Raw genomic sequence first — 17,215 nt, forward strand, 5'->3', positions numbered from 1 at the left:
TTTAGAGAAGGTCACATTAAGTTCACCTGGAAAGGTTAGAATGCATTTTAGGTTCATCCTGAAATTTCACCTGAAAGCCGAATATCCCTAACTTTTTGTGAGTAGTGTAGTTGTGACTTACAAGAACTCAAATCAAAAGTGGAAGATAGGATGAAACCTGTCGGACCAAGGGGCCGACGAAAAGTTTATTTCATTCAGTGAAACTTAATACTGGACATCATAGCATTTACAAATGTAGAACTGATGGGACGGCTTTAGATAAAGAAACAGTGGAGTGAATTCTATTTTGTTGAAGTCCTCATAGACCAGGTCCCCGGCCAGTGTCCATATTTACAGGCCAACAGCATACAGATCCACACGTCGACTGCAGAGCTGAATGCATATTCACGCAGAGGTGTCAGCTACAGACCGATGACGTTATCATCCTGTATGTCTGTGCTGAGTTACAGAACACCATATGATAACAGTGTCTCTGCACTGTCTGACCCCAATGTTCCTGTGAGCCGTGGGTCCCAGAGGAGAACGTACGAATCCTCTGGACTCAGGAAGCAGCCGTTCCTGTTCCTGTTCACATCTCACACTGGTCCGATCTTCAGACCAACACACATGGGTCTGATGTGAGGCCTGAGTAAGACGGGTGCTCACAGTGTTCCAGGCTCCTCCCACACCCCGACACTAACACCTGTCTGATGTGTAGTGTCTGATATGTGCCTTTAGTGAGTATAATTATGTATGTAGTGTCTGATATGTGCCTTTAGGGCATATGGTGTTAGTAGTGTTCATTGTTTCTATGTTTCTGATCTGTGATCGATTATCTGGAGACAGACAGACTGGGAACTGCCTGACCTAGGCAGGGGAGATCTGACCTTTGCTCCCCCCCCTCTAGATACCGGGGGATGGTGTCCTTCTGATATATCATTTTACCTGTAAAAAACAAAGAACAGAGCTGTGATATGGATGAAAGCCAGATGTCGAGCTAGGTGGTCAAAGGGGTATAAAGAAGTGACCAGCCGTCAAAGTCCTGACGTGTGGCTGAACAGACGTCAGCTTTAGGTGCAGATCAGTTTATTCCTGGGCTTTGTCTTTAGAAGCCCAGTCTCACACAGGTGTGTGGTATCACACCAGGCTGTCCTGCTCCCCAGAGCTGATGCTCCTCCGTCTGGACAGCTTGTTTGTGTTCTGCTAGCAAGCTGCTCCAACATCTTCAGCCTCACTCTCAGTGTTGTCGGACAAAGAAATCACGTTCAGTTGTGTAGCTGCTTTCTCACCAACCATCACTCCATCACATCCATCACTTTGGCAGCAGCTAAAATCAGATCCTCCCTGGTGGCGCGTGGCTTCCTGGTTTTTGTGATTAGCTTTGCTACTCGGTCGGCCATTTGTGCTTTTCTTTGGCGTTTTCACTCCTGGTTCCGGTGTTGCACCACATTTTGATTCTGTGCCTCACCCTGACATCCTCACCCTGACATCCTCCCCCTGACATCCTCACCCTGACATCCTCACCCTGACATCCTCCCCCTGACATCCTCACCCTGACATCCTCCCCCTGACATCCTCACCCTGGCATCCTCCCCCTGACACCCTCCCCCTGACACCCTCCCCCTGACATCCTCCCCCTGACACCCTCCCCCTGACATCCTCACCCTGACATCCTCCCCCTGACACCCTCACCCTGACACCCTGGCATCCTCACCCTGACATCCTCCCCCTGTCATCCTCCCCCTGACAACCTCAACCTGGCATCCTCACCCTGACATCCTCCCCCTGACACCCTCCCCCTGACACTCTCCCCCTGACATCCTCCCCCTGACACCCTCCCCCTGACATCCTCCCCCTGACACCCTCCCCCTGACATCCTCACCCTGACATCCTCCCCCTGACACCCTCACCCTGACACCCTGGCATCCTCACCCTGACATCCTCCCCCTGACACCCTCCCCCTGACACCCTCCCCCTGACATCCTCCCCCTGGCATCCTCACCCTGACACCCTCCCCCTGACATCCTCACCCTGACATCCTCCCCCTGACATCCACACCCTGACATCCTCACCCTGACATCCTCCCCCTGACATCCACACCCTGACATCCTCACCCTGGCATCCTCACCCTGACACCCTCCCCTTGACATCCTCCCCCTGACATCCTCACCCTGGCATCCTCACCCTGACATCCTCACCCTGGCATCCTCCCCCTGACATCACCCTTTCACTCCTTCTGCTGACAAACCTAACCTACACTGTCACGGTCACAGACTCCGATGGGTAACCAAATATGACGCGACACCTTCCAAAAATAAGTCCGATAAATAAAGAATAGCACTTAAACACTTCCCTATGGCTGTGTTTTATTAGGGTCTGAGCCATCCAGCGAGGCCCTATTGCAATAATAACAAGAAGAAGAATTCTTATTGTTGTTACATTTATTGGGACTCTTCACAGGGGAAAACGAGGTGCAAGGGATGCTCAACAAGTCATGATGTGTTAGTAGAAAAACTGAACAGAGGAGCTGACAGATGTTTTCTAAACCACTTGCTCTGGAAGTGACAAATCAAATTGAGAATCCCTCAGATCTCCAGTCCTCCTTCTGCTCTCCTCCTTCTTCCATCATTAACAAAAAGAGGGATAGACAAACCTTCAGGTCTCTCTGGGGCCACATCTCTTTGGACCTAGAATTGACCTACAGTAGTTTTCTGAACTAGGAGGAAGATGTGGCTGCTCAGGCTTTGTTCAACAGGGATATTAAACTTCAGTGGCTTTATATATTTATATATATATATAAACATTTTTGGGCTTAAGATCTGAAGCTTCTGAATTTCTAGCTGTGTGACTGTTATCTCTCTGTTGAAAACTGTTGAGCCTTGAATATCTGGACTGTGTGAAATATTTTAAAACGTTTGCATTTATGTTGTTTGAATAATTTGTTTGATCTAATACTAATCTAATATTGGAACTCGTGATGCTTGGCTGTGGTTCTCACTCATAATTTCTTGTAGAGACCCTTTAAATAAACACAAACCTTCAAAATAAATGTTATAGTCTATGCTTAAATGTGAAATGGGCCTCCAAGTTTCGATCTTTGTCTGGTTTAGCAATGAAGACCTTGTTCCATGGTTGTTGTGTCTCCTTTCTATCCATGCATTCTTTAAACATAAAAACAGAGATAAAGCTCTACTGAGAGAGAGACCATCACTTCTGGGTGATTCCTTTAACTCCACTGAGTGGACAGCATCACTGACCTCTGAACATAAAGGACTAAACAGTTATGTCAGTTTGCCAGCAGGACTTCAGATCAACTGGTTCATGAGGTTACGTGTGACGGATTCCCAGAAACACAAAGTTCAGCAGGTTAGAATGTTGCTCAGTTTATCTACTCACATGTTCATACATGAAACAGAAAACAGAGGTAGAAAATATTACATGTGCAATTTATTTTACAGTTTGAGTGTGACCTACAGTAACATTACTTATTAATGCTAACTCCACATTTGTCTTCCTTGCTACCTGCTGGTGCTGCAGCCACAGAGCCTTCACCCCCCCCCCCCCCCCCCCCAGTGTCTGGTCTGCTTCCACAAAGGAGGAGAGTGTAACCAACAATGGACCACTTTCATATATGGACCTGGGGCTTATTTTTATCATCAGACCTTCTGATGTTCTTCAACTAACTGATCAAATCTAGAAAGGATCAAAAATGTCTGAGTGCTAATTGCGACTTTGAAACTTCCTCGAAGTGTGTTTTGTATAGAGAGCGCTGAGGAGAGAGGAGGACGCGGTCTTCCAGCCGGACCTTCACAGTCTGGGTCGGGGCACGCCTGAGTCCACGGCCTCCACCCGTCCAGAGCTCTGGGAGCTGAGAAAGGTGTGGTCCTGATTCAGGTAGGTGGTGATGAACTCTGGGAAATGTCTCTTTAGGACCAGCTCCAGGAACATGTCTGCTGCTGTGTGTAACCTCTGTTTATGTCTGGAAAAGACAGAGAGACAGAAGACGTGAACCTCTGAGCCACCGTGCAGACAGACGACTACAGAGGCTCATCGCAAACAGGAACAGAAAAACCAAAAACTTTCCTCTGGTGGGCCTTTCATCAACTCTCAAACCTCAAATCTATGCATGTGATCCCACCAGAAGCCCCCTTCACGTGATTTGGAGACTGAATCCAGAAGTAGTAGATGTTGGAGAGAAATAACCTGTTGGCCCGCTGTGTTTGTGGCCGCTCTGTGAGAACTGTCTGTTTCTTCTTTTTGGTCTGGTTCTTTTAATGTGTGGAAGCACAACTCTGAACATTAGATCTGACACAGTTCACCATTTTGACAGCTTTTTAAGTGTTGATCAACGTGTCCAGACACTCACAACAGCAAACACCAATAATGGAACTGTGTCCATAGGCATATGTAACGGGACAGTCTGAGAGCCCAGGCCCACCATCCACCCTGCTCACTATCTTATTTGCAAGTGTCTAGTCCATAGACAAGCCCAAGGTGGATGCGGATTATGGAACTGTAACAGTCTTGCTGACTGCAACATGGCCACCCCCCGGGTACTATCAGAGCTCTATGTTTTCCACATGGACAGGAGAGCAGTGCTGGAGTCTATTTCCACAGGTACAATCATTTGTTGTTAGGTGGAGGACTGGAGGCACCTTTCAACAACTGACCTCAGCTGGCTTCACTTTATTTAGATATAATAAAATAAAATTAGATAAATAGATGCAGACAAAAATTGAAGTCCCCCCCCCCCCGCTCTTCTGCTCATGCTTCTCTCACTCTCCCTGGTGTCTCAGGCCAGCCTATGCTAGATAAGACCTCTCCCTCCCCCCCTGGGTAAGCTGATCATTAAGGTGACGTTAGGTTATAAGTTATTTTATTATTAACTGACACACTGAGGTCCTTGATGATGTTGCCTGCCACTGAACGCAGAGGTGCCATTACTGAGGCGAGCACCAGGAAAAGCTGTCACCATCACACCTGAGAGGAAGCAACTTAACGGTGAGTCTCTATTACCCCCCCCCCCCACACACCCCCTTTTCCCTCTGTTAGTCACCATTAGGTTTTACTGGACACTTCAGTGCTTGCCGAGCTGGGCCCTCAGGAACATTTAATGGCACTGCTTCAGTTACTCCACACTGACCTGTTGTGTTGTTTCCTTCGATACAACAGCTGAGTAATCAATGAGTCCATTTTCTACTGCTGTGTGTCGCTGTTTCCTCCTCTGTGAAGTGTCTTAGTTCAGTGATAATGCATCACACTACAGGTCATTTAAGTCAAGCAACGTTACATCTGACACTAAAGTTATGTTGAAGTCAAAGACAGGGTATATTTTGCTGTAACTGGCCCTTGCTCATCTTGAATTAAAAGCCCAGAACAGGGATGGTAACCCTGAAATTCCACCAGGAATGTCTGCAACGTTATCAGCTGCTATCAGCTGGTATCTACACAGATCGAGAGCGCAGTGAAAACATGAAGAATATCAAACATTTTTCTCAAAAGAGAGCATGGGGCATATCATTTAGAGAAAAATACAATGCTGCTAGAGTCAGTGATCCAGCAGGGACACATGTTCAGGAGTGTCTGCTTACCTGACAGAGGGACACAGAGCACTGAGCTCCAGCATGACCTCTCCGGTGAGCTCAGTCACCAGCCGCCTGCTCACTACTCTGCTGTCATCCTCCAGCTGAGTCTGATGACGGATCCACTGCCACACCTGCCACACACACACACACACACACACACACACACACACACACACACACAGTATTATGTCAAGTTATTCATACATCTTTTTGGCTTCACAATGCTGGTTAACAAACTATCCCAAGTGTGTAAAAAGCAGGTTCCAACTTAATGTTTACATTTAATAATAACTGTTTGGTTTGTGGATTTATGAGACAAACTGTTAAAATCCAAGAAAACCAGCATCTTCATCAGCATCTTCCTCTGAGCAATTATGTCCTACATGAGCACACCGTTAACCCAAAGTTAGAAAACTTTGGGTTATTTCATGTTTCTGTCTCTTCTCACTGATATGAAGTGGGCAGGATTAAGTTTGAAGACATCCCCAACTCCATTAGCAGAAGTGCAGTCCCAAACTTGCAGAGAACCTCCACCAGCTTCACTGTTGCCTGCAGACACTCATTATTGTACCGGGAACAAACTGCCTTCTGCTACAGCCACATATTTACCATTTAGCTTCATCAGTCCATTTTCCTGCTCCCCAGTTCCTGTGTGTTGATGCACAGTTGAGTCTCTTGGTCATGTTTCCACGTCAGTGGTTTGGCTTTTTGGCCACAATACTTCCATGAAGACCACTTCTGACCAGACTTCTCTGGACAGTAGATGGTGTTCCTGGGTCCCGCTGGTTACTGCTGGTTCAGAGCTGATGACACTGCTGGACATCTTCTGATCTCAAAGGGAAGTAAACACAATGTGTCCTTCATCTGCTGCACTAAGTTTCCTTGGCTGACCGCGCTGATGCAGCAGAACCACCTGGAGTCTTGTTGCTGTGCTCAGTCTGAACATGATGACCTGTGACATCAAACTGTCTTCACCAACCTTGGTAGCAGAGTTTGGATGTTCCTCCCCCAGTTTTAATCCTCCAACAGCTGTTTCTGTTTCACTTCATGTTTCAACCTACATATGAAACTGATGGTCATCAGCACCTGTTTGGTATAACTGGTTCATCATACACCTGAAAATGATCCTACAAAATCACTGACTCTGTGCAGGTGTACTTAGAAGAAGGCTGGTCACACCACATACTGATTTGGTTTAGATTTTTCTTCTGTTTGCTCACATTGTATTTTGTAAATCCATAAAAATAAACTATTAAGTTTTATATTTCTGAAAGCATTCTTACTTTACAGCATGACTTTTTGCACAGTACTGTAGTTTTCATTTCGCCTCCACAGCATGAAATAAGCGTTGTTTTTATTTATTGATTCATTGATTTCCCCACCCGCTGTAGCAGGTGGAGGGAATCTGCTGCAATAAGCCTCAAAGCGAGACCGGGGGCCTTGATCACTCAGCACAGATGCCAATAATACGCTCAGAGCATATAACCAGCTGGACATGTGTGTGATTTAAAAAGCTGTCTGGGAAGATTACCCTTCTCCTTCTGAGAGTCGAGTGAGTGACAGACATCAGAAACACTAAAGTGATGCCCGTGTGGATTGGCCTTTACTGTTGTATCCAAAACATTTTCTTCACCACAGAGTGCAAAGTTGAATCATTTAATCCTAATCCCACCTGTGATCTGGAAATCTCTGCTGTGGCTGAATCTTCGACCTGGCCTACGTAGAAAAAGTGGCCATGACCTAGGAAACAGAGCATGGTTTTAACAGTCTACACAATCGCCATGTTTCTGTCTAATGTCAAGTGAACTTTTGGCAAACTTCTGAAATGTTGCAAAAAAAAAGCATAGTTTGGTCAAACGTCGCACGACTGTAATAGAAGAGTAGAAGAGATGGATGAGACCGCACACACCTGTTCTTGCTACTAGCAGCCATGTTTTTGGACGTTATGGGAGAAAACGCTGACCAGTAAGTTCAGTATTGTCTTCATCAGAACTTATTCGACAGAGCTGTTCGCATCTTCCATTTTCTTCTTTTTCCAAAAAGTCAAGAACTACGTCGAGCGAGTGCTCTAACTTCAGTCTCATCTAATGCGATACTTCAAACTGCACACGAAACACGACTAATGAGACACTTCCTGCCCTGCCTAACTACATCCTGTCTGCTCCTAAAGATGAAGACGACACGTATATGTGAATGTACATACCTGACAGCCAAGCATTAATAAAGAGGACACCGACTGCTATGTTATACTTCAAACCATAAAGGGTGACTCCTCCCTGAGGAAAAACAAGAACATCAGAATAGACTTTTTGATGAGAGACTAATATAATGGATGGATTTGTAACCAAAGGTTGAATTTAACAGCTTTGCAAGGTATCTTCTGTTACATTTTGGGACAACTGGACTACTGACCGAGGGCATGGACAGCAGGTCATCAGGAGTCACAGTGACATCATTTCGGAGCTGGTGAAGCTGGTTATCACCTTCAGTGTGGAGCTCAAAGAGCTGGAAGAGGTGAGGAGAACTGTCACTAGCAGAAGTCGTTATGTACAGGCAGCTCTGTTTGTCTCTCTATCCAGTGCTTACTTTCTGCATGGGCTCAATCAAACTCAGGTCATAGACCATGAAACCGTCCACACCTGCCTTGATCTCCAGCAACTTCAGTCTAAGAGATGGGAGAAAAAGGGTATCACATGCGTCTGAAAACACAGGCTGTGAGGAGCAGAGTGACAAAGACACTCAAAGTCCTCTTTAAGGAGTTAAAAGTAAAGGTGGTGCATTTGAAATACCACTTCAACAAAATGAAAGAAGTGTTATTATAGTCTGTATAAAACAAGTGGATGGAGCCACTACGACGTCACCCACAGCCCCGGGGAATCGAACCAGCAACCTTCTGATTGAAAGATGACTCACTCTACCTCTGAGCCCCTTATCTTAACTACTTTACTGAGTTTATTTTAGAGGTTTACAGCTGGGGGGTTAAGACCCTCCAAAAGAGTCACAAGATAAATGTGGTGCTTGTGAGGTAATTGATAGAATAAGATGGAAGCAAAAAAGTTCTGCTATTCGAATTCATATCATTGTTGCTGAATCATCTTTAATCTTTGTCTATTATAATGCATACACTTTCCTTGTTGGACCCCTTGCAGTTATCTAGTATAGTATAAAAGGGGAAGTGTGTTTTACAGCCAGGGCTGGCTGAGTTACTAAATACAAATTACATGGCGATTTTTGTAATTAGTAAAAAAAAATAAACTGGATTATAAAAAATGTAATCGAATCTGAATACTGAATACTTAAAAATCAAACAATAAAAATATCATACTTGATACGAAAAAGTTCCATAAATATTTTTTTCAATGCTAATAAAATACTTTTTGCATATTCAGCTACCACTCTGGCCAACAAGTGACAATTAAGGTATCATGGCAAATGCCTGAATGTAACATGAGAGCAGCACAAGCAAAGAATAGGCTAACCCTGTGAGGCTAACACCCTCTGAATCATGCCGTAATGGGAACTTTCCTGGCTTGAACTTTGTAATTTGGTACTAATTACAGGGAAATATGAAGAAAAGCTCATTTACACCCAAATAAATATTCATTCATTATTCATGAAGTATTCTTGCCTTCTTCTCGATATGTTCTTGCATTTGGATTTTCTCTGTTGCGATCAGTGTCATTATATTTTACCTGCTTTTATTGTGTTAAAGTTTATTGATCAAAATGAGCATTTATCAGTATTACTTATGAATTGTACTCCACATGTGTTTGTGTGTGAACAAGCTGCTGCAAACAACCTGCCCCTAGTAAGGTTAATAAAGCTGTCTGTATTGTGTTGTACTCATTTACTGTCGGAAACTTTCCATATAAGTTCAGTTCCATCCTTGCTTGTAGACAAGTTTCACTTTGTGCTGTGCCTACATCATTTTGCAAGTAATTGGACTTCAGTGATTAGAAGTGCATTAACAAAGAACTGTCCATATTTTCCCTATAATTAGTGCCAAATGACTTGCATCAAAACTGAGAAGTCATTCGGAAAGACTGAATTCTTTGTCTGTGAGACACAGTTACTGGTTCAGTGACAGAAAGCACAGCCCCAGCAAATTCAGCTCTGGGTTTACATTTCCTGAACTGCACTGCTTCGACTCTCTCATCTCTCAGGTTCCTGTGGATCCTGGTCCTGGTCCTGGTCCTGCTGATGTGGTTCTCTGCTTCATGAATCACTGCTGAGGATCGTCGTCCACTCGTCATGTTTTTCAATAATATCATACTGCTGATCTTTTAGTCACACTCCTATTGTTAGTGCTATAGTCACTGCTAGTATGTTGGTTGCTGTTTGTGTTCTCTCTCTCTCTCTCTGTCTCTCTGTCTCTCTCTCTCTCTCTCTCTCTGTCCAACCTCCACCCAACACAGACCCCTACAGAAGCCATCCACATTGAGCCTGGTTCTGTTCCAGGTTTCTTCCTGTTAAAGGGGAGTTCTTCCTCCACTGTTTCCTAATATAATATCTGATGCTGCTCATGTGGGGATTCTTGAATCCTTAATGTTGAATTCCTGAATCGTTGGGTCTCTCTCTAATTAAAGAGTTTGCTCTAGACCTGCTCTTTATGGAAAGAGTCTTGAGATAACACTGTTGTGAATTGGCGCTATATAAATAAAGATTGATTGATTGATTGATTGATTGATTGACCATTCACTTTTACAAACGTGCATGTGTGTGAGCAGTGATGTTCCTACCTGGTGACAGTAGCCAGTGCCACCCTGTGGGAGTCACTGAGTCGGTCCTGTGGGAGCAGCAGGGCGGCCATGCCTCCTGTGGCCAGCGCCCCCCTGCGATGACACGTCTGAACCAACAGGTCCATGTAGCTGCGCAGGAAACGCTTCTCCATGTTGACATATTTACTGCGGTCAGGAAGCAGGAAGGCCTGTCGGTGACCTGGTGGACAGAGAGTGGCCTTTTTTCACCATAGCTTACCGACTTATTAATGATAACAGATATACTCAGGCGAACACTAATTCTTCCCTGGACCCTCCCTCAACCAGTGGCTGGGTTCAGAGGTCGTCAGAATGTCCCGCTCACCAAACTTATTGACAAAGGAGGCCGAATAATCCCAGATGCCACAATTGAGTCCTGCTGAATGGTCTCGCAGCTCGTACAGAATCTCCTCCATCTCAAATGCTGCCAACACATTTTCAATCAGCACCGTCGCCTTGATGCAGCCCAGTGGCAGGCCCAGCTACACACACACACACACACACACACACACACACACACACACACACACACACATTCACGTATATTCAAAATGTTGAAAAGAAATAAACGAAGAATTAGAGCTTGAAAATTTGAAAGTGAGATTTCTTCATTAAGCCTGCTGTGTTTGGCCTAAAGGGTGCTGGATGGGCTAAAAAACTCCATTAACACCAGGGAGGTCTGCGTTGCTAAGTCTATCCTGTGATCAAGCTCAGGTATGATTAAGTCTGACCGAGCAGCAGGGACACAGGAGAATAAAGTGGCAGTATTTTGAATGTTTTCTGTGGTTACTTGATTTCTTGTGTTCGTGTGTCTTGTGTTGTAACTTTCCATTAACAGGTGCACAGCAAGCTAAATCCCACCTGTGATGTATGATGCTGAATGTGAGTATATGTGTGTATATATATACTGTATTATATAATTTATCTAACAATGGCTGAACTGGACAACTTCTGCTGGCAGACGGTAAAACAGTCAGTACTCAACCAGAGAAAATATGTTTTGTCTGCTCATTTAAAGCAAAATCTGGGATTTTTGTTGAAAACCAATATCAAATAAAAATGACAAGGTGCAAACATCCTAAGAATATAATAAGATATAAATAAAAGACTGCTGTGTGCATTAACGCCGACACATGCAGACTGTAGACCTTTTGTTGTGTCCAGACAAAGATCTTGTTCCACAGTCTGGCCTCCATGAAGCTCTCCACCTGCAGAGCGAGGAGAAACAGACTATGTTCACATCCCACACATCATCTGACTGGGTTTGACTTCAGTCACTTTTAGGGACACACACCAGACTTAAGACCAGTTGATTGGGGGTGGCTTATGCAAGTGGGGACAAAAAAGCCATGAAACGTGCAGATTTGAGGAAATAAACTGAACGATGAAATGAAAAAGAATCAGAAGTAAAACAAAAAAGTATTTGTTGAGGCACTTGTATTAAAGAAAGGTGAATGTCAGCCATCATGCCATAACACATTCATTAGACTGCATCTACTGGCCAGTGCCCACCCAGGGAGAGAGATCCCTGAGCAGGACACACTTCAAATCTCCCACAGGTTAAGGAGAGAGTGTGTGTGTGTGTGTGTGTGTGTGTGTTACTTTTGAGAGGTAGAAAAAGGGTCCGCTCTTGTTTTCCAACAGTGTCTTTCCACAGTGAAACATGAGGAGTCCAAAGTCAAAGAGAGGACCGGGAGCCTCCTTCCCCCCCACCTGAAGAGCAGAGGGTGTCCTCTTCATGACACTCGTACACTCATTCATTTACAAAATGTCAAAAATCCTAAAAAGTTACCACAACACCAAAGTCACACTGGTAAAGCTGCTTCTTTTCACTTATTCTGATGGTATTTAATGTACATTCATATCAATATGAGAGAACTAGAACCAGTATGTGCTTGGTATTTCTACTGATTACTCAATTATTAGAATGTCTCTGATTAATTCTCTTGTCACTGAGTGAACAGTGACATGTAAGCATATGAGTTTAAGAATACTAACAGAGTAATACAATAGAATAATAAGAATAGAATGATAGAAGGATTTCTCCGGCCACTGAACAAGTGAGAACAATCTCCACACTACCAGCAATACATCATTACTGGTGATTACTGTTATTGTGGATAAATAAAGTAACTGAACAAAGTGAAGTGAGACGATGCTACACTACCATCAGGTTGTGCTCCACCATGTTCCAGGCACGAGGACGCAGCATCAGCACTGGAGCCTGAGATATGTGTGGAACATCTGTGAACACATGGAGAGAGGAGGATGGATGGTGCAGTCCATGAGAAGAGCCTGACATAAACTCCACACCTGGAATGTCCACACAGATAATCTGGTCCACGTACAGCGGTGCAGCTGAACCAGCACGAGCAGTAAAGTAAAACACTTACTAGGGAACTGGTTGTGAACCGCCTGAAGAACATTATGGATGCCTTTGATCTGGTTGTAATATGTCGGGCAGTTCCCGTCATCAAAGTCAACCTGCCCAAACCAGAGAGGGTTTCAACTTAGTCAACAGTGGGACAACAGAAAAGCCAGCTGTGGTTAAAAGCGATGGAAGAAATGGCAGCAGCTTTTTCACAGTCAAAGATGATGTCCCAATGAACAAGACTGGAGCTGTGTCCAAAATCAGTCCCTCATCGTCGTCATTCTGTGCCATCACCGGTGCTTCGTATGGACACTAGCCTACTTTTTTGTGTCACTGTGGACTTTGTGAGGGCAGTTTAGTATGGAGTCAAAGGATCTCCATATAAAAGAATAGATAACTAAAAGAATAAGAAAAGAAAAAATATAAAGAGGAATAAACACAAGAAGTTGGAAGTAAATAAAAATGTGGACTATTCAGAGAAATGATTACGAGTAAACGTGGAAATACAGAGAGTTTTAGTGCAGACAACAGAAAGTAGAGGAGACCACCATGTTAAAAAACACGTGTTGGACGCCTCTCCTGTACTCTGCTTTTGTCATGATGTCTCTTTCCCTGTCGTCTGTGCTGAAGAGCTGAAAAAAGGACTTGCGTCAAAATAAACTACAGTGTTTATTGTACTGTTGTGGTGTTTTGCGATGATCTCAAGGTGTTAAGTTCATTTATGAAGATCATATAAAATCTAAGGTGATGGTGCTGTGTAATTCTCACATCGCCACAGTCCAACTGGAAACAAAGAGTATCAGAAGTTCACCCGAACAGAGTACGGTCACTTCAAAATGATTTCTACATTTGCAGTTATATATTATATACAGGGTTCACAAAAAGTTAGGGATATTCAACTTTCAGGTGAAATTTATGGCATTTAAGGCATTTAAGTATCAGCATGCAATGGTAGTTTCTTCATCTTAAACAATTTATTGAAAGAAAATCTAACAACAGTGGAGGGTAAATGAGGGTAAACGTAAAATTGGGACATGGCCAAAGGACGTCCACTCCTCTCCTTTCTGTGACTCTTCCAGTCTCTGGATCTCTGTTCCAACCTGCTGATGACACTCTGTGACCCTCTAAGCTCAGTGGACACTTCTGTCTGAGGACCTGTTTGAAGCCTCCAGTGTTGAGGTGCTGCTGATCAACTGTTAGGTGTCGTCTTGGTCTCATGATGTCAGAATGTGAACAGCATGATGAGGAGGACTGTTTAAATACCAATTCTAACTGAAGCAGGAAATGTATTGGTCGATTCATGGATCAAACCTGTTGTGAATGTTGCTGTTAAGCTTCTTGTTAGAGAACAGCAACTTGTAAAAAAAGTACTGAAACACTGAACAGTTGGACATGTGCATTCAAAAGTTTAGAGAAGGTCACATTAAGTTCACCTGGAAAGGTTAGAATGCATTTTAGGTTCATCCTGAAATTTCACCTGAAAGCCGAATATCCCTAACTTTTTGTGAGTAGTGTACTATATAAGGCATTTCACAGCCAAAACAGAGCTGACCTTCTGGGTCACAGATAAAAGATAGAGGTGGCACCTGTATGCCTTGTGCTGATGAAAGCAAAGCTTTAATGAAGCGCTCGCTATTGCAGGGAGCCAGATCCCCGATGTCCACATGCCTCCTCTGGAGCCTCGGGGGTACAGGGAGCACCCTCCACGCTGGGTCTCTCCTGATATCTGTGGTGCTTTCCAGAAAGCTTGGCAGGTCACCAGAAAGGTCCAAGTGGGCCTTTCTGGACACTCGTAACTGCAGGACCTGAACAGAGCAGAGCAGACGTCTTATCCTGCCTTCAACGAGATGTCCATGCATTAAATAAAAAGGTCTTTTCCAGCCGTCCTACCTGATCCACCTCCGCATCAAATGTAGAGATGAGCTCATGCAGGAAGAGCAGGGAGTTGGGGGTGAAAAGCGCGTCATGCTCTGCTTCCAGACCTGAGGGAGGGGGAGACAGCTCCATGCTGACTGGACGCTGTGGACCAAAAGTGTCATGATATCACAGTTCACCATCAGTGTATTTACAGAAAGGGGCTGATTTTAGGGCACCCAAAAAGACACAAGACCCATAACAACAAGAGCACACACGTGGACTCATGAATGCCAACACTCAAACGCTCAAAGTGGAAGAGTTGAGAACATTATGACTCCAAGTGCCAAATAGCAGCACTCATTCTCTGCTTCTTCCAGGAAACTGCCCCACAGCTCTACTCCATAACTCTTTGACATATCATCATCTCACAGTACACTGTAAAGGTGTTAAAGTGCGCGTAAAGAGCTTCTTCTTTATGTATCCAAACTAAAACAAGACCACGTCAACAGCGGTAACAGTGGCCTCTGCTGCCCACGAGCGGTACTCACAGGATGCTGGCCCCTTTTCGTTCTGCTGATGTCTGAGTGAAGAATGCTATCGTGCCACTCTAATGACAGACAAAGTATTCTAACAACGCTCGACACAAGACCAGGCCGGAGAGAGCAAAGGAAAACCATCAGCACCCACAGACCCTGTTAAACCCACGGGGTGTGACGTAGGGCCATCAAGTGTTACACACTTCTCATGGGAGGCCATGCCCAAGTAACACATTACAAGAACAGGTGTTCGGGGTGCAAGGGTGGGGATGAGAGAGACACCATTCTCGCCATCACAAGTTATTTTAAGGTAAAATAGTTACATCGTTGTTTTAAATGGAAAACAGAGAAAAAAAGGAATATGTTTGAATTAGTTGTGAAGGAGTCCTGTTAGAATTATGAAAGTATTGTGCAGAACAATTTTTTGTTTGTCATTTTGTCAACTGATTGTTAGTACAAAGTTAGTGAGTAGTGCAGCTTTTAACAGAATGGAGGAAAAACTGATCATGATGTTCGATGACTTCCCACATCTTTACAGTAAGCCCCAGTCACAGGTTAGTACGGAAATTACAACACAAACACACCAGAAAACCCACACCCAAAGTCATGTCTCCAGATATCTTATTTTTGTGTGCGACACAGTCCACGACATGGAGATTGTTTGGAATTTAGCTATAAAATGATTTAAACAATTATTTGATTATCAAAAATAGCTGTAGATTAAAATGTCTGCTGCTCAGCTATTGGATTCTTTGAGTTTCAGCAAAAGCTTGCAGCTTTTTAGTCAGTTTGTGTGAATGTGGAGCAAGCATCGGTGCTGAGCAGTGCTCTCTCGGAGGGTTGAAAACTCCCAGCTACCCCTCTGCCAGTGCAGAGATTCTTCAATTCAAGCAGCTAAACATTTTGTACCCGTGATCAGTATTTTATTTGGATCGCTTTCATGCACAGGCAGCTCCTAAGGTTTGTCAAAGTGAAGCAGCATTCAGCACTTTAGAAACTAAAGCTAACGTACCGACTCTGAAGCTCAAAGTCCATCAAGCAGCACACCGTTAACACCCCCCCCCCCCCCACACACACACACACACACACACACACATTGCACTTACTGGTTTCTTTCCATCTCTCACCATGTGGCATTCTTTACGGTCCATAATGTTTATTCATCTGCAAAATCAGGTGCTATGGTGCTGCTCACAGACACGTTGGCCTCGGTTCATTCGGCACAGGTGGACTTTGGATTAGGACTTTCTTTGGTCGCTGTTTGAACAGGAAGATGTTTATTTGCAGAGTTAAAGTCCTCTATGTGTCCGTTCTTTGACATAGTTCAACACTGTAACCCCTGTGTTAGCAAACTGGACAAATTAATAATGATGGAGATATGCACGATTTGAGAGATGTTTGTGATTTTATTTGATTGCAAATGTAACTGGAGATCTCTAACTTGGACAAACCACTCCTCGCTATGTTTTTTCCACTCTGCTATAGCCCAGTGTTCATCTTTCTTAAAACTCAAGCAAACACCTGTTGGAATCCTTTAGCCAAGGTAAACTAAGAACTGAACAACACTGCGACCCCTCATCATCTGTGTGGTAATGGGGTTTTCCGTCTTGAACTTGTCTCATCTGAATCATTTTTATAGGCCTGGAGAGCTGAGAGTCCAAGAAACCAGCTTTTACAATAACCACTGCACCAGGAATTCTGAATAAACACCTTTTTTTTTTGTCTCATGAATAAATTAAATTTGGTATTCTATTTTTATGTAAGTCTTGCATACCTCTTGTTATTCATTCTTTTATTTTCTATATTTATCTAAACTTATTTTGGTCTTTGTGCTGCTGCAGACTTATTTTCCTCAGTGGGAATAAATTAAGGATTCACTCACTTAAAATGAATTCAGAAACAATATCAAACAATTAACAGTAGAAAATACCACACTAGTAACCAAAACCAACCCATTAAGCATCACTGATGTCTCACATGTTGGCTAGTGTAGAGCTGACTCTCTGTGCTCCACTGAGGATGTCTGTTTGAACCGTGCAGAGCTCCAGCCTTGCAGTCCACACTGCAACATCAGCTCTCTTACTTAGAAAATATCAAACGGAACTGTGACGTGTTTCCGTATCCGCTTTA

The 17,215-nt window shown here is 44.0% G+C and overlaps 1 protein-coding gene across 2 annotated transcripts; it reads right to left on the reverse strand.

The window, feature by feature from the left end:
• Positions 1–3,786: 3,786 nt before the first annotated feature.
• ugl (ureidoglycolate lyase) lies at positions 3,787–16,285 on the reverse strand. Of its 2 annotated transcripts, none has more exons than XM_070837157.1 (15): positions 16,213–16,285; positions 14,583–14,711; positions 14,279–14,497; positions 12,715–12,805; positions 12,489–12,565; positions 11,924–12,034; positions 11,470–11,529; positions 10,647–10,803; positions 10,304–10,502; positions 8,151–8,229; positions 7,977–8,069; positions 7,768–7,840; positions 7,237–7,304; positions 5,571–5,695; positions 3,787–3,958 (listed from the first exon to the last, which is right to left on the reverse strand). In XM_070837157.1, the coding sequence occupies exons 1-15, from the start codon at positions 16,234–16,236 to the stop codon at positions 3,787–3,789; spliced, it is 1,677 nt and encodes a 558-aa protein (XP_070693258.1). In that variant the 5' UTR covers positions 16,237–16,285. The 2 variants fall into 2 exon arrangements, with proteins under 2 accessions (XP_070693258.1, XP_070693257.1); XM_070837156.1 differs by having other exon boundaries at positions 16,192–16,240.
• Between the last annotated feature and the right edge of the window lie 930 nt (positions 16,286–17,215).

This window comes from Pempheris klunzingeri, chromosome 9, assembly GCF_042242105.1.
Source record: "Pempheris klunzingeri isolate RE-2024b chromosome 9, fPemKlu1.hap1, whole genome shotgun sequence".
Classification (NCBI taxonomy): Eukaryota; Metazoa; Chordata; class Actinopteri; order Acropomatiformes; family Pempheridae; genus Pempheris; species Pempheris klunzingeri.

Bases quoted from the DNA above. Each gene is read 5' to 3' on its own strand.
- ugl (XM_070837156.1), bottom strand. From the start codon at position 16,236: ATGGACCGTAAAGAATGCCACATGGTGAGAGATGGAAAGAAACCA. The intron at 12,035-12,488 runs GTAGTGTAGCAT...TCTGCTCTTCAG, and splicing joins TGGTGGAGCACAACCTGATG to GTGGGGGGGAAGGAGGCTCC. The intron at 10,503-10,646 runs GTGAGCGGGACA...TCTGTCCACCAG, and splicing joins CTCCTTTGTCAATAAGTTTG to GTCACCGACAGGCCTTCCTG.